At 49.9% G+C, this 16138-nt stretch overlaps 9 protein-coding genes across 9 annotated transcripts; 4 read left to right on the top strand and 5 right to left on the bottom strand.

Annotated features, from left to right (window-relative positions):
• Positions 1–794: 794 nt before the first annotated feature.
• Positions 795–1053, bottom strand: IAQ61_002391 (uncharacterized protein; the record flags this gene model as incomplete). The annotated part of the gene is made up of 2 exons (XM_066095530.1): positions 795–890; positions 952–1053. Coding segments are annotated over 2 exons (198 nt in total), but the record flags the coding sequence as incomplete, so codon positions are not given.
• A 28-nt stretch (positions 1054–1081) lies between these two features.
• On the top strand, positions 1082–1617 carry IAQ61_002390 (uncharacterized protein; the record flags this gene model as incomplete). Its single annotated transcript, XM_066095529.1, has 2 exons — positions 1082–1167; positions 1305–1617. 2 exons carry the CDS (start codon positions 1082–1084, stop codon positions 1615–1617), a joined length of 399 nt encoding a protein of 132 aa, XP_065954365.1.
• Positions 1618–2018: 401 nt separating this feature from the next.
• On the top strand, positions 2019–2764 carry IAQ61_002389 (uncharacterized protein; the record flags this gene model as incomplete). The annotated part of the gene is made up of 2 exons (XM_066095528.1): positions 2019–2034; positions 2466–2764. The coding sequence occupies 2 exons, from the start codon at positions 2019–2021 to the stop codon at positions 2762–2764; spliced, it is 315 nt and encodes a 104-aa protein (XP_065954364.1).
• On the bottom strand, positions 2727–3415 carry IAQ61_002388 (uncharacterized protein; the record flags this gene model as incomplete). The annotated part of the gene is made up of 3 exons (XM_003834236.2): positions 2727–2784; positions 2838–2978; positions 3045–3415. The coding sequence occupies 3 exons, from the start codon at positions 3413–3415 to the stop codon at positions 2727–2729; spliced, it is 570 nt and encodes a 189-aa protein (XP_003834284.2).
• Positions 3416–4174: 759 nt separating this feature from the next.
• Positions 4175–5905, bottom strand: IAQ61_002387 (uncharacterized protein; the record flags this gene model as incomplete). The annotated part of the gene is made up of 3 exons (XM_066095527.1): positions 4175–4710; positions 4765–5469; positions 5518–5905. 3 exons carry the CDS (start codon positions 5903–5905, stop codon positions 4175–4177), a joined length of 1629 nt encoding a protein of 542 aa, XP_065954363.1.
• A 1793-nt stretch (positions 5906–7698) lies between these two features.
• IAQ61_002386 (uncharacterized protein) lies at positions 7699–9395 on the top strand (the record flags this gene model as incomplete). The annotated part of the gene is made up of 5 exons (XM_003834234.2): positions 7699–7885; positions 7941–8484; positions 8533–8596; positions 8643–9004; positions 9065–9395. The coding sequence occupies 5 exons, from the start codon at positions 7699–7701 to the stop codon at positions 9393–9395; spliced, it is 1488 nt and encodes a 495-aa protein (XP_003834282.2).
• Positions 9396–10309: 914 nt separating this feature from the next.
• On the bottom strand, positions 10310–10723 carry IAQ61_002385 (uncharacterized protein; the record flags this gene model as incomplete). Its single annotated transcript, XM_066095526.1, has 1 exon — positions 10310–10723. One exon carries the CDS (start codon positions 10721–10723, stop codon positions 10310–10312), a length of 414 nt encoding a protein of 137 aa, XP_065954362.1.
• A 1110-nt stretch (positions 10724–11833) lies between these two features.
• IAQ61_002384 (uncharacterized protein) lies at positions 11834–12796 on the top strand (the record flags this gene model as incomplete). The annotated part of the gene is made up of 1 exon (XM_003834233.1): positions 11834–12796. The coding sequence occupies one exon, from the start codon at positions 11834–11836 to the stop codon at positions 12794–12796; it is 963 nt and encodes a 320-aa protein (XP_003834281.1).
• A 115-nt stretch (positions 12797–12911) lies between these two features.
• Positions 12912–13901, bottom strand: IAQ61_002383 (uncharacterized protein). The gene is made up of 2 exons (XM_003834232.2): positions 13517–13901; positions 12912–13449 (listed from the first exon to the last, which is right to left on the bottom strand). The coding sequence occupies exons 1-2, from the start codon at positions 13581–13583 to the stop codon at positions 12992–12994; spliced, it is 525 nt and encodes a 174-aa protein (XP_003834280.1). The 5' UTR covers positions 13584–13901; the 3' UTR covers positions 12912–12991.
• Between the last annotated feature and the right edge of the window lie 2237 nt (positions 13902–16138).

Below are 16138 nucleotides of genomic sequence, written 5' to 3'. Positions count from 1 at the left end.
CTTATCCACTTGGTGACTTGGACACCCTTCATCACCTCCCGCGGTCCTACCTTGCAGAGTCCGCGCAATGAAATCTGCTCATACACCAGAGAAGTCCTGCAACATGTCCTCAATAGATTGGTAGCATTATTTCCTTGACTCGGAGTCCTCCATATATAGCTCTCCAATGCCTAGAGTAGCAGCAGACTTATTACCTTCCTCGAAGCCTTCCATCCGTTCAACCAATCACGAACAAGTACGTGGTGGCATCAAATAGCAGCTACGACACCTCAACGCACAACTCTTTCTCACGGCCCGTTATCGGTGAGGCTATATGGACGGTAGCAGGAGTAGGCACCAGCACCCTAGGCCAGCTCAGAGTCCATCTTACCCTTCGCATCGAATGCTCGTCATTCAACGCGCCTCTCCCGACACCTTGAATCGATAGGCACTCCCTGCTCCGCCTTCTTTTCCCATTCACCAGGGCTGCCTCTCTCTGGTCGACGTTGAAGTGGAACCTGCCCTTTGCAGGACCGCCCTGTGGGAAGCGAGGTTATACATCGCGATGACACCGCCGTGCTAAGCACTGATTGATCCATATGGACCAGGCAACGTTCAGCGATTAGGCGGATTCGACCCTTTAAAGCACCCAGTGGCATCACGGCCTATTACTTGATTGCAGGACCTCACCTTTCCCCACATTTGGCTCACCTTGCAGATCTTCTAGTGGGAGAGCGACATTGGGCATTAGGCAGATCCATGACCACTCGTAAGAGTGGATTGAACAGTCCACTTGGTTCAGGCATGCATACATCCTAGGCAACAACATACATAATGCAACGGAAGGACGCTCCGCGGAAACGAATCCATACCTTCTCGTTCCTCCAAGGCTTATCTTGATAGGTGCAAAACTTCCATCTTTAGGCAAACACGGGCTGTAGAGGACTTTTATACGCCTTGAAATGTATTAACCTTTTCCGGAAGAATATTCTCTGTCCTTTGGTCCTTGTCGTTGCCGCCCAACGGTTTTCCAGCCTGGGAGATTGGCCAAGGCCAAGCTGATTCGGTTCTTACTCCTACGCCTCATGGTACCTCGTTTTGGATGTCAACATTCCAGCTAGAGAGAGTCAACCTAAACTACTCAAAGTACTATGACGGAGTAAATCGCAAAATCTTAAAACACAAACGGTAAGTCGCACCAAGACAAGCCTTACACCACAAAACATCCCACATGAAACTCTACATCAAGATCACCTTCACTACCACATGTGACATCACTTACCCCCAAAAAACCCACCTACTCCAGTAGAATTAACGCGCACAAGACCAACCGCTCGACCCAAAAAATTCTTCCATTACGATTCCAGTGTAAATCCCTGGATCACAACAACCCCCCCTTCCCTCACAACAGCACCACAGCACCACCTTTCCAGCCTTCCCCATCAACCACCCCCGCCCTCTGAAGCAGCGAGAACCACCGAGAATCAGCAAGATACCTCATATCCCCCATCCACATCCCATCCCGTCCCCCCTACTCTAACCCTCCAACTACACTACAATATACGCGCTATCCTCTCCAAGCTTTCCCAACACACCCCAGATCACCCCACAAACTCCAACCCCTACACCACCGCATAAAGCGTTTCCCAGCCAAGCACGCACGCACATGGGACTGACGCGGTTGACGCGCCGCGCACGTTGGGAATTTGGGGCTGTAGCATGTAGTGAAGTCCGGGGGTTGATGCGGCTTCATGCATCAATATCCCCTATACCCCTACCGTATCCCCCGCGTTCATGGCGTGCATAGCCTGGTTTCTCATGGCTGAGCACAACGGTTTTCAGTGTTGAGATGCGGATTGACGTTTGTGTGCAGACTCTGGGGTTTGGAAATCGGACGGATGGGGGTGTGACGTTGAATCCTTGGCTATTGGGAAATGTAAGGGATGGGTGTGACGTATAGGTTGGAGAGCACTGTTTGGACGTTTTGGTGTGTGGGACAGGGGTTTGTGACATGGATAAAAGATACACTAGAAGAAAATATGCATGGTCGAGATGGTAATGGTAGTTTGATCCGGGGAAATGGGAATCGGGGTTATGGTATTGGTCTTAGATATGCATAAGAGTATGGAAGCAAGTTTGGTATGAAAAGAACTTTGGTATACAAGGTGTTCTTGATCTTTGTTCGAGCGAACCCGCAGTCATACCAAGGCATGTCATGTCACATTGCAACATGGTCGTGCTAGCATACCTTCCAGTATAGAGCAACATGAGGCGCGACATCACAAGACACTTTTAAGCTGGGCTCTGAATTGAATTTGCACTGATCATCGTCGTTTCCCACTACAAGTACTACGGCCGATCTGTGTCATACTGTACCCTTCTTCCTGTCTCAGAGGACTTTTGTTCGTCATTGAATCGTTATCGTTGACCATGTACCACCGTATATGCTTTTGCTATTAACGAGACGCGTTTACAATTGACCGCAGTTTGCAATGGTGACGGTCTTGGAGGTGGATCCGCTGGAGGAGCCGACCTTCTCGACGGCCTGGACAACATCAAGACCCTCGACGACCTGTCCGAAGACGACGTGCTTGCCGTCCAACCATCTAGACGCTTTGTTAGTACGCGACGAAGGAGTGATACGGTTCAGAGTACTTACGAGGTCTTGACGGTGCAGATGAAGAATTGGGATCCGTTGGTTCCTGGGCCGGCGTTGGCCATGGAGAGGATACCGGGGCCAGTGTGCCTCAGGTTGAAGTTCTCATCCTCGAACTTCTCGCCGTAGATGCTCTCACCACCGGTGCCCTATGATGCATTAGCCGGAGTGTTCCTATTCTGGAATGGCTTCAGAAACGTACATTGCCACGGGTGAAGTCACCACCCTGAAGCATGAACTGGGGGATGACGCGGTGGAAGTTGGAGCCCTTGTAGTGAAGGGGCTTGCCAGAGCGGCCGGTTCCCTTCTCACCAGTGCAGAGCGCACGGAAATTCTCGGCAGTCTAGAGGGTGATGGTCAGCAAAGTACTCCAATGGAGGGGCGCAGACTCTGATGGCGGGGCACCTACCTTGGGGACCTGGTCGGCGAAGAGCTCCATGACAATCCGGCCAGCGGGCGCACCGCCAATGGTGATGTCGAAGAAGACACGGGGGTTGGACATTTTGATGGATGTGGTGATTTGTGTTTGAGAAGGAGGGGTGGTGGTGGTTGTGGTGGTGAATGGAATGTGGGTGGAGAGAAAGATGAAGGAGGGGCACACTTTATGAGAGAGATCGATGGAGGGGTAGATACGCTATGCTCCTTTAATAGCTCCTGCCGCAGCACCGATGACAGCTTACCTTTGGCTTGCGCGAAACAACAGTGAGAGATGCCAGCACGAAGTGGGGACGGGCGGGTTATTGGGTGCGCCATTGGCCTCTTACCCATAGACCATGCCATTTGCCTCCGAAGATGCGGCCTTGTTGGGGGCAAGGTGAAGCTGCCAGGAGGGAGAGCTTGGACCACCTTTTGGAGGGGCAACTTGAAGTACCGGTCATTGTTGTATGGGGTGGGGGGCGTGGTAGGTAAGGGATCGTCCCCCTGTGCGGCAGGAAAGTGAATGGAGACTTTGATGACTGTGGTGATGGCTACAATCTCTGGTTATGTATATCATGTATGTGGCAGAAGACCCATTCAAGATTGCATACCAGAGTACTGTAGCTAAGTCTCTTTCTTCTGCAGGACGAGGAGTTCCAAGATTCTCACTTCTACTGTAGTACTACTATACTTGCCTAGTAGACATGGGAAGCTGTCAACCAGTCTGAGCGTGGGCACGTGCTGACAGAGGGGGCATCAGTACTAGGCCAATTGCCTAGTCCGAATAGAGCATTAGCTTCAATCTGCTCGGTCAGCTCAACGTCCTACCGTCCCCCCTCTCCTCTCCCCTCTGCCCCCGCCTCCCCCCCTCACATTGTACTCTATTACTCTGTCTCATTGACAGTCGGTAGAAAGTAACAGCCAACCAGCAAAGTGATGAAAGGATGTAAAAACAAAATAAAAAAAGTGGTAAATTGGTAGCCAGCCACAGCTTCGCGAAACTATTGTCCAACAGATATCTATATACGTACCCGTCCCCTCCCCTTTACGCCAGGTATCGTCTCGCCACCCCTCCCAATCTCCAAGATCAACTCCAAGATCAACCATCGGTAGCAAAACGCTCTACATCAGCATTTCCTTTTCCTTCATCTCCGACTGCCTCAGGAATGCCGCGCGCTCCTCCAGGTCCTTTGCTTCTGCTAGTCTCCACTGCTCCAGTACCTCTGCCTTGCGCGCTGCACTGCGCGGCTCAAATGCCATCTCAAATGGATCCGGCTTGATGATAAGCAAAGAGTTGGACTTGTTCAGCGGCACTTCAATTTCCTTCATCGTCGCTGGATCAACCTTCTTCTTGAGATTGAACGCCCACATCAAGGCTCCACATCCTGTGACAGTTTCATCGCGAGTGATGGACATACCAAGGCATTGGCGTTGACCCCATCCAAACGACGTCATGCCCACAATATCAGGGTACTTGGTGAGCGGCTCGCGAAACGTTGGCCATCCGGCCTCTAGCCATCTCTCTGGTCGATACCGCTCTGGGTCTGGGTACTTTGCTGGATTTCGGAGGAAGGCATAGTCCAAGGGAAGGATACGTGTGCCTTTGGGGATAAAATAACCTCGGAACCAGTCATCGGCTTCGCATTCATGTGCGACACCTATATCTACGGATTAGTCGATGTAAAAGTGAACCCAACTGCACAATGACTTACCTGTCGGTACTGTCGGTTTCCATCTCATGGTCTCTTTGATACAGGCGCGGAGCACCGGAAGCTTTGGCAAATCGGCAAGAGAGGGTGGCGTCTTCCCACAGACACGATCGATTTCCTCCTGACATTTCACCTGCCATTCTGGATGGTGAACCATAGCAACCAAGAAATAATACAAGGGACCGGCGACAGTGAAGATACCAACCAGAGCCATCATCCCAATAACGGAAGATGCCTCATAGTCCCCAGAGATGTTCGTCTTCTCAGCCGTCTCGAGATAGGTCTTGGTGAAGCAAGATCGCTGCTTGCCCTTTTGCATCTTGCTCCTCGTTTGTTGTAAGATGGCCAGCCACCAAGCCTGTTGGTCATCGTGTCGTTTGCGCTCTCTCAACTTCCAAGGGTTGATGGGCTCTGGAAGATAGTCCCACAATGGAGTGAGTACGTTTGTGAGGGGGCCTGCAGGTGACATCTGGGTAAGTAGGCCCCAGGCGCTGGGAGTCAAGGGAACACTGAGCGTATCGTCATCCCAAGTCAACTGGCACATGACCTTGGAGCACATGTCCTCGAGAGAAAATGCGAAATCATCAGGGTTCTCCACGAGTCTTGCCATCCATCGTTTTGCTTCGTATTCCATTATGCCATAGTAACGGTCGTTGGTAGCTCCAGTGAGGTATGCGTGCGTAAACTTTCGCTGACGAGCCCAGTATTCTAAATCTATCAGTAGGAGCCATCTGTACCACGTTGGGCCTTACTTACGATTCTTTCCCATCAATGGAAGGTACTCCATCGAACCATAGGTACTCTTTGCATCAAAAAGCGACTTGATTTCTGGACGGTCAGAGTATATCTTAGCTCTCTTGACCAATAAGTCCTCAGCAATCTTCTCATCAGATATGATGATGAAGTTGGCTCCCAACATCTTCGTCCGGTAAATTGGTCCATACTTCTTCGCCCACTCGTCAAACTTCAACCACATGAAGTCAATGGGCAGGTCGTGGACGCGGCCTAGCCATGGCACAAGAGCTGGTCCTGGTAATCCTCGAGGATTGTACTTCGCATTGTATTTCGTGGCAGCTTCGACAATGGCGTACAACGCGACGCTAACAATGGCTATCCCAAGCGCGTATGCAGTGAATGGATGCATTCCGACAAAGTCCGCAATGGGAGAGAGGTACCTGGACGACGCAGTCACAGCTTCAGGGGTATGTTGACGATACAAGACAGATCCACTGTTTCCCTGTGTTTCCCTGGATCGAGATATTGACAATGTATGGTACACTATCAAACTATTTCCGGGGAGGCTGGTAAATATCACACCAAAGGCTCGAAAGGCTATGCTTCTAGTCCGGCTCCCCAATGAACAAGCTAATGAATGGGAAGCCAGGGATCATTAACGGTATATAATAGTACCGCAAACTAAGGCCAACCGCAGCAAGGTGAGTATAGCGAGTGATGGGCCAAGCAAGCGCTTGTGCTGTGGCTGGGCCATTGACTTGCGAAGCGGACGAAGGAATTGCCGATGTTGCGATGGCGGCTGGCCTATAGCCTCTAAGCTCCAGTTTTATCTCTAGATCTCTGACCCAGAGGAGTGGACGCCGTAAAGTCGGTATTGCACGGCGCCGACATATGACATGTCGAGCTCATGGAGGTTGCATTCCAGTGTGACAGCAGGCCAAAAGGAGATGAGATCGTCACGACAGACTCCCAGATGGGACAGACTGAATGAGCAGGAAAGACTCCTCCTTGAATTCGTGGGATTCCCGATGTGGAGTGTCTTCCCTTCAGTCGGGCTCAGGAGCCTGACACATTCGAATGATGATGTAAAACAAACACTGATAAGTAAAACCCCCCTACTGAAATAGAGCACATATCACCCTAGGCACTGAAGATAATTGCTAGCGTTGGAAAGTGTCCCACTTGCTCGACTCGACAAGAGTCTTGCAATCGCTAGCTGACACGATCAATTCATTTGCTTAGAACAACTAAGCCATCAGTCTATGAGCCCACACCTTGTCTTAACAGACGGAGAAGTCTTGTTCGATGTCAAACCTCAGATCACAGAACAGTATGGATCGGTGACATGGCGGAATCTTGTGGTACTCAGTCGTTGTAGGTATTTGTCTTCGATGACTCTCTATTGAACTTCAATGCACCGTAGTCACCCTTGAGATCAATTTTGATCCAGCCTCTGGAAGTTCTCTGCCGCATGAAAGTTCAGATGTACTCATGAGTGTACACTCAATTGACTCGAAGCGATTCTCAGATCAATCACTGTGTATCCCTTGCGCCGCACAGTGTCAGACACCGCAGTCTCAACGTCATGATAAACTGCCAGAGTGATGTTAGCGAACGTTACACGGCGTGGATGCGACTGAGCAAATCGTGCATACTGCAGTCCGTTTACTCGCACGTGGGACATCGCGCAGCCACACAGCAGCGATTGGGCAATCTTTCAGCCCAGATCTCATACTCCTAGATCATAACAGAGATCGAATATGCTGGCCTCGATGTGGGCGCCATATGGAACATAATTATCAGCATTGCCAGGGGTGCCAGGGTTGTCGCCAACCGGAGATTGTGGGGAACCATTGCGCAAGTGTATAGACCCCTGCAATCGGGATTTCGGTACCAAGGCAAGTCACTTCTCGTCATCGACATATGGTTACAGCAAGCAGTGCCGTGTGCCTGGGATTTTCTACCGAATCGAATCATAGTCGCATGGCCCAACTGGTGCAGTCGCAGGGGCAGATGGCGAGACACGACTCTAGGGGACAAGTTGATTGCTCGGACATCCGATGGTTTCGGCAGGCTGAGTGGTACCCCAACGGAGTAGGTGCACGTAGAGGAGCCTTAAGATGAGAAGAAGACGCGACCTCATGGTTTACGTTGATACGAAAGATAGCAAGTCATCACAGCACACTACACAGCACGCCCAGTATGCCTCATGCTCTTACCTCTCGTGACTCCACGATGGAGTCTAAGCCTCTTGGGTCTTACCCACCCTCGGGGATAGACGTCCTCATCGTGGGCACTGGTCTTGCGGGACTCGTAGCTGCACTCGAATGCACGCGCAAAGGCCATAATGTGCGCGTCCTGGAGCGTAACGCCGACATCAACACAGCAGGTGTGCATAGAATCCAATTTCAAAAAATACAAACATGCTTATCTTAGATTGCTAGGTGACATGTACTTCATGGGACTCAGTGCCACCCGCTTCTTGAAGCATTGGCCAGAATTACTGAAAGAGTACAAGGAAATCTCGCTTCACAATGCTTGGATGGAGACCTTCAAACATTCTGGCGAGGTTATCATTCCGCCAAAGAAAGTTGCAGACCGTCTTCGTGCGGTAGGATTGGATCCTGACACGCCACCCGGTGAGTTCCAGATGCGCCCTCTGGTCTACCGGATGTTCGTCAACGCCGTAGAGAAGCTCGGTGTCTCAGTTGAGTTCAACCGCAAGATTGTTGACTACTTCGAGGATGAACACAAGGGGGGTTGCATCACGGACGATGGAAAACGCTATGAAGCGGATGTAGTCATTGCTGCCGATGGTGTTGGCTCCAAGAGTCAAAAACTGGTTGGTGGACAAGTGCGCGCAAGACCTTCAGGCAGAGCTATGTGGCGAGCTGCATTTCCGAAAGAGGCATTGGACGTGAACCCCAAAGTCAAGGAGTTTTTCAAGATGATGCCTGGTGATGAGCCAATTGTGAGGACTTTTCTAGGGTAAGTGATTGACACATGTTGCAGATTTGTGACACTGACAGTTCACAGCCCGTCTACATATGCTCTGACATTGACACGACCGGAAACAATGGTCTGGATTATGAATCACGATGTAAGAATTCTACATCAACCGCGCAGCTGAAAACTAAATCCATCAGGTCACCGGTTCAGAGAAAGAGAGTTGGAGTAACACCATTGACAAAGAGGAGGTGCTCCAAGGTATGGACGAAATGCCAGGTATGGAGGTGCACAAGTGGGCACCCATTTTCAAAGAGCTGGTCGACTGCACTCCTCCCAATACCATTGTCAACTTTGAACTCCTATGGCGCAACCCCCAGCCTAGCTGGACATCCCCTGGCGCACGTGTGATTCAGATCGGTGATGCCGCACACTCCTATCTCCCTGCCTCTGGTAACGGCGCAACGCAAGCCATCGAAGACGCCATCTCCATAGCCTCCTGCCTCCAGATCGGCGGCAAAGAAAACATCCCGCAATCCGTGCGGGTACACATTCGCTTCCGGTACGCCCGATCAATCCATCCAAAGACCTCCTGACCATCTCAACTAACCACACCAAACAGCTTCATCCGCAACTCCTGCGCCCAGAAACTCGGCTTCTCCAACGCCGAGCTCCTGCAGGACACCGACTGGGACAAGGTCAAGATCGACCCGCGTCGCGCGCAACCCAAGCTGCCCAAGTGGGTATGGGGTCATGACCCAGAAGCATATGCGTACGAGAACTACGAGAAGAGCGCGGCGAGTATGAAGAAGGGAATTGATATGAAAGATGAGGACTCCTTTGAGCCAAACTACCCCAAGGGATACAAATACGAGCCCTGGAGCATCGAGAAAGTCATGGAGGATATGAGGGCTGGGAAGCCTCTTGATCTTGGCCCTGGTGATTGGGAGTGATTCTTGCCACTCGAAATTGCGCTGTAGCTATGCAATGACGTATATGTGTGCAATTCATTGTGTGTTGGTGTAGTTCAAAGATAGAGCAGGTTTTTGGGCAATGTATTTATTCCATCCGATTGCACAGCATCTTTTGTACACCTCGAATATTCCATGCCCCTGCAGCATGAATACCGCTCGACGCACAAAGATGGGTATATTCTTGTTCCATCGGAGAAGAAGCCACTGACACGGAAGTGTGTGCGATGCTGACGGCGTGTCTGCCTGTCCCGATTGCGAATATTCAAGATTTGCTAGATGCGTACAAAGACGATTACCGGCTAGTTATCTTGTATCTTCAAATCCAGATGGCCCTAACAAGGCATATATAAATTTGCAAACGCACACGAAACCATGGAATCTAGTGAACTATTCTTTCAGCGCATATTACAATCCCACATATGCAGACATTTACCTCCTAGAAATCGCCCCTATGAGACCCCCAAAGTCCAACAGTCCACCCAGAAAAACACACAAACACAACGAACACATCCAGGCACTCTTACACAAACGCAGTACCACGTTACCTACTCCCCACCAGGAACCCTACCCACGTGCATTTCCTATTCTCTATCAACATGCACCTAGCATGCACTCACACACTCACACACGAAAACCACAACGTCAATCCTTATAGATAGTTCCCAGCTCACTTCGCCTTATCAATGCATAACCATCTCATCTCATCTCGTCTCAGCACAAGCGAGCACGCACGCATCCCATCCGTGCCGGTAACTTCCCCAACCCCTCCCCAGACTGCAACAAGCCAGTATTCCCAACTTAGCACTCCACTGCATGCTACCTATATCCAACACGTGCAAAATCTCCATCTGTATTCGGCGCCATGGAAGCGGTATTGCCGGGACAATGGTAGACTACACACCACTCCATCCTGTAGCCTGTGCATACACTGCGGCTCTCCACGGGAACCCCCTCTCTGAGGGATTTCGGTTGCGGTGGTTGACCCACTTGGATGCGGGATTGGGTTTGGTGGTGGGTGTGGGTATGTTGGTACTGGGATGGGATTGGGGGTATCGATGACGCGGCCAAGGTGGAGTTGGTGCAGGGGTGTTTGCTGGGGAGCACGGCCTGGTTTTGGAGTAGGTGGCAGGTGGTGAGATTGGGTGGGGGCTGGGGATGGGTTTGTGATTGGGTTTGGTGGTTGGTGGTTGGTGTTTATGCTGTGGGGATGGCGGGATGGGTGGTTGGGGTGTTGGAGTGAAGTTATGGACACGTGACTGCATTGTCTGTTGAACTTGGAACTTTGATACGGCTCTTGTAGCCCTCATATTGCCGAATCATGAATAAATTCATAACGAATGCTAGCAATTGTCAATGTACGGCAAGACTGTTCCGAAAAGGTGCTGACGCTCTGATGTTGATACTTCTTTTGATTTTTTCGATCCTACTCACTTCTGCAGGCCTAAGCCTCACCGGGTCTACCTAAACACCATGTTTCTTTCAACTCCAAATAGTTTTTTACTATCATCTTTTTCAGGCTTTAAGAATGAATTCGTAGCCAATGAGTCTTGCGATTCGATACATCTTTCCCCGTTCGCGGCCGTAGTAACAGCGCACTGCAGAGGGAGGTGTGTCACTGGTGAGTAGAGGACTTCATTTTGCACGCAATGGGGGCTTAGAGAATGATGTAATAAAAGCTGTCCATCTATAAGAATGACTACATATGAACGAGCACTGCTGGGGTTACGGGGTTCGTGGATAATACACAGAGAATGTGGAGCTTAGGGTCTGAGCCATTTTCTCGACATTGCTAAATTAATATTGTGGATGAATAGACGTGCTTGAATTGCAATGTTTTCTGGTTGTGCATTTGAAAAATAGAGCACTACTTGCTCTAGGGCTGTTCGAACGCCTGTCTGATCTGATTTGCTGACATCCTCCTGCTTCAATCCATTATCTGCTATCATAGCCCCGGGTCATATCCGAGTTTTAGCACACATGCAGTTATTTGAGTGCCACCCCATAACAATCGCTCTTAAACCGTAATATGCTCCATTTGTCTGTTGTTATGCGAACTTGCATGATGGCGCATGATCGCAATGTCGGACCTCCGACCAATTGTACTACTATCTCACGCGTTGGATATTTACGTCATTCCAACGCATACAACCCCTTGATCAGGATCCCGACAGAATGCGAGAATTCGGTAAGAGCAAGCAAACAGTTTTTAGATATGAGGGGCCTGACGGCCCCACCATCCTACGCTGTCTTACGAAGTTTGTAGCTTTATCTCGAGCGACCTCGGAGTAGTACACCATTTGATTGATCGAAGTTTTCCTCATCGCCTGCGACTCCACAACAAGGCTGCTATTACTTAATCATACATACAACTTTATACGAAGCCAAGCCAGGCTTTTATCAACCAAGCTTACGTCGCCATGGCTGCCACGAAAGCAATCCTTGTCACTGGCGCAACCGGAAAACAGGGCGGTGCTGTCCTAGAACAGTTGTCTATACATTCATCAAGTGGAGATTACACGCTCCTCGCCGTCACCCGTGACGCAAACTCCGCCTCAGCTCAACGCATCGTCCAGGAGCATCCTGCTGTCAAGATTGTTCAAGGCAACCTCGACGATGTTCCAAGTCTCTTCCAGTCAGCCAAGGCTGTGTTGAGGGAAGCTGGCAAAGCCGAAACGATTTGGGGAGTTTACTCTGTACAAGTCTCTATGGGCAAGAATGTTACATACGACAGTGAAGTCAAGCAAGGCAAAGATCTCATTGACGAGTCTGTCAAAGAGGGCGTAACACACTTTGTCTACTCAAGTGTCGATCGGGGAGGCAACGTGCGCAGCTTCGAGAACAAAACACCCATTCCCCATTTCCAGACTAAATTTGAGATTGAGCAACATCTTCTCGAGAGGGCAGGCAAGCAAGGTGAGCATATGGGCTGGACGATTCTTCGACCCGTTGCGTTCATGGATAACTTGGCACCCGGCTTCCCAACCAAGGTCTTCCTCGCAGCGCTGAGAGACACGTTACAAGGCAAATCTCTCCAATGGGTCTCTGTCGAGGACATTGGTCTATTTGGCGCACGCGCATTTCGCGAGAATGAGAAGTGGAATGGACGTGCTGAGGGACTTGCAGGCAGCGAGCTCACCATGGATGAGATGAATGGATGTTTTGAGCGCGTTATTGGAAGCCCAGTGCCTGCAACGTATGGCTTCTTTGGGTCAACACTCATGTATATGGTCACGGAAGTAAAGTTGATGATCAATTGGTTTGCAGAGGAGGGATATGGTGTTGATGTTGCCAAGTTGAAAGAGGAAGAGCCAAGGTTGAGTGATTTCGAGACATGGCTCAGGGAAAAGAGCGGCTGGAAGTCACAGGTTATCGCAAAGTAGCTTTTTTAATTTAATGGCAGATTGCTGCTAGGAGTTCATCAGCGACCCAATTGGTGTAGAGGATCTGTTATTGGATTGGTGACCCCCATATGATGGTCTGAAGTCTTGCGAAGCATTACTAGTGATTAACTTAACTTTATTAAAACCAATACTAAATAAACCTCCAGAGTACACTCAAGTACCTATTACAGCCATCTACATAGAAAGCAGGTTGTACAACGCCAACCCACCAGCAATAACCGGTGTAACCAGTCTCAACCTATTCCAGCTCGCCCACCTGTTGGCAACAGTCTCCGCTTCGTCCAAATCCTTCTCTCTCGCCCGCTCCGCCAGCGCCTCCAACTTGTCATTCAGCGGCTGCATGTTGAGCGCCGAGTGCAAGATTGTAGTTAAATGCATTATTGCCGCAACACCAAACAACTTCCAATCACTGCGCGCAAGCATGCCCTCACGGTAGACCGAGAACCCTGCGTACGCGTACCCTAAAAACCCCAACGTCGAGATGGGACGGAAGAACTGGTTGCCTACAGTCCAGCAGAGAGGCCATTGGCGACCGAGAAGGCGGGCACGCGTTTTGTGGTCGGGGGAGCCTGGAGGTGGGAAGTCGACGAGGAGGGATGGGACGGTCATGTAGGACTGTGTGATTGCGTTTCCTGATAACCGTGAGTTTTCTGCCTTTGTTTTCGAGTAAAGGGGGGGTGCTGTGTGCGCAAGGCGTACCTGCGAGGATGAAGGAGAAGGTGATGCAGGTTCCTGCCACGCTTTTGACAATCAGGCTGTCTGACATGTTTACGTTTGCTACAGCGTATATCGTGCTTCACAGAGCCGCAATGGTAGAAATACAAAAGACGAGAAACTCGAAGACGATGTCCGGGTATTACTCGAGCAGCAGCGTCTGTCACCTACCCCTGAGCCCTTTGTAAACATAGACATCGGACCCCGCTCCTAATCATCCAATACCAACAAGTCCGTTCCGAATCTGAACGCGACCGTTTTTGGTTGCATAATCACGCATTCATGGTACGATATTTCGGTTCCCCACGTCGGCGAGATGGAATTGTCGTGATGGCACGTTGACCAGGGCTAGGTAATTACCTACATCATGACTTGGATATTTCCGCTTTGGGACTTGGAGGTGCAGGAACACCCGGGATGGTTTCATGCACAATAGCCGTGTACTACATGATAAGTCTGCAAGGCATCGATATACCGACTTTGAATATCCTGAATGCAGTATTCCGGCTGGTCGGTGGTTGAGGACTTGCGACGGCCGTGAGGCCAAGTTGTTCGCCACAACTGTCGTGAGCTAACACCATGAAGTAAATATGATATCTAAGTATGGTCGAGACTAGGTCAACCACAAATGACAATGCAGGGGTTTGGCACGTGCAGGACAGTCTGTGCCTCTATATGATGCAATACGGTCTGACTGCGGCTGCCATCTTAGTCTTGAACAGGCTCTGACTCTGTCTGCGAAAAAGATGATACACATGAATTGATACGCGTTGTTCTTGACTACAATTCATGGAATCCTCTTCTTCGATTGTTTTGGAAAAACCACCGAAAAATCATCACATATCGATGCTTTAGTACTATCCTAAAGGTATCAGAACATATTAGGGCTCCTAAAGCTGACCCACAGCTTCCTCATACATACACCACTGTACCTCAAGGCTGTGTGGCATGCTTGCCATTCACATGATGATCAACCTGTAGTTTTTATCTAGTTCCAAAACACGAGCCGAGAATGCCTTCAAGTCTTCTCAATGGTCCAAACTCATGTCTTATTTGAGTTGTATTTTCAACACGTACCTATCTCATGTCTTGTTCCAATCTCCACACCAGGTTCCCTTGGTCCTAAAATATATAAACCCCACCCCGGCCTGCATTTCCCCAACATGAACACTCGAAAGAGCGCGATCTCAATTACAAACCAGTGAACGGTCCCTGGAATGTCTCTGGCCTCTAGCATCCGTACAGCCATATTACCAGCCGTGGCTTCGTTCAAAAAGATGTGAATACGAACACAGCGATTGGCCGTAAAAATAGATCCAGTCTCGCGCTATACTTAGGAATGACGTGCGATTCGAAGTGGGAGAAAGGGGGGTGGCGATTTTAAAAGAAGGCAACAACCGCGTAAGAGAAGAAACTCAACCACAAGGACATGGACACATGCCATTCATCGTCTGTACCCTCAACACCATACCAAGAGCGAGAAAATCGGTGAATATCTTCTCTCTGCTGCGAGAAGGTTTTCCAATCCCATGTCCTCACAACTACATACGTCGTATATACAAACCCATACCACATCTAACCCACCGTTCCAAAACCCACTGCCAGGCACACAAGACTCGCTTCACCACCGTACACGCATCAACCCCACCCCACAGATTCACCAGCGCCTAACAAAGCAACAAACGGTCTTGACTGCACCCGCACACGCAGTAGCACCACCAACCCGAAGATCCAATCCCCACACGCATATACTCTGTTTTCAGACTTTCCTTCTGTTATACCCGCCTATGCCAACCCAACCCTCTCTTTCCCAAACCTCGGCTCCCTACCCCCATCATTCGAAACCAAGTAAAAGCTAGCCATGTGCTTTTCTCTCGCCGTGCCCTGCTCGGAAGCGTAGTAGTGGGTTTGGCGTGCACGTGCATGCTTAGGTGTGGGAGGGATAGCTGGGGATTGTGGGGGTGTGGTCAAGTGTGTATATACTACGTAGTCGTTTTGGGAGATATAGTGGAGGGGTCAAAGAAATTTCACGCTCGAAGAAAGAATGACTTTGAGGTTTCCGGAAAGATGACTGTATTCACCAAGCCTACCCGTATCTTCTACCTCGATACCTAACGTGACCATCGCCGAAGAAAAGAAGCAACCTCCTAATCCCCCCCCCCCCAGCTTTTCTTAAGAAAAAACCCCAACGTAAAGGGATCCAGTACAAGGCAGTATGGTATATATCTGCTAGGGGAAGTGTGTATTGAACAAAAAAAAATCCAGACAAAAACAACAGCAACAGCAACAATCAGAACTCAATAAGCCAAATGAAAAACTCATCAATAACAACAAAAAGACTCATTACATTCTCGCGATATCATATATACCAAGGCCAGGCAGGCAGAGAGAGAGAGAGAGAGAGAGAGAGAGAGACAGAGAAAGACAGACACAGACACAGACACAGAGAGAGACAAAGCCTGCCCAGCCTGAAATCCAATCAGGTCCAGCCCGCCCACCCAAACCGATCCAAACCCGACCAAACCCCCACCGTGTTTTGCCAAACCTGCATGGATGCCCCCTCCCAACCATGTGCTGTGCAATGCCTTTTTTCTCTCTCTTTCCTTC

This window comes from Plenodomus lingam (genome assembly GCF_022343315.1).
Source record: "Plenodomus lingam strain CAN1 chromosome Unknown contig_14, whole genome shotgun sequence".
Classification (NCBI taxonomy): Eukaryota; Fungi; Ascomycota; class Dothideomycetes; order Pleosporales; family Leptosphaeriaceae; genus Plenodomus; species Plenodomus lingam.
Note: the sequence above shows the minus strand (reverse complement) of the source record. Positions and strands in the feature narration are given on the sequence as shown.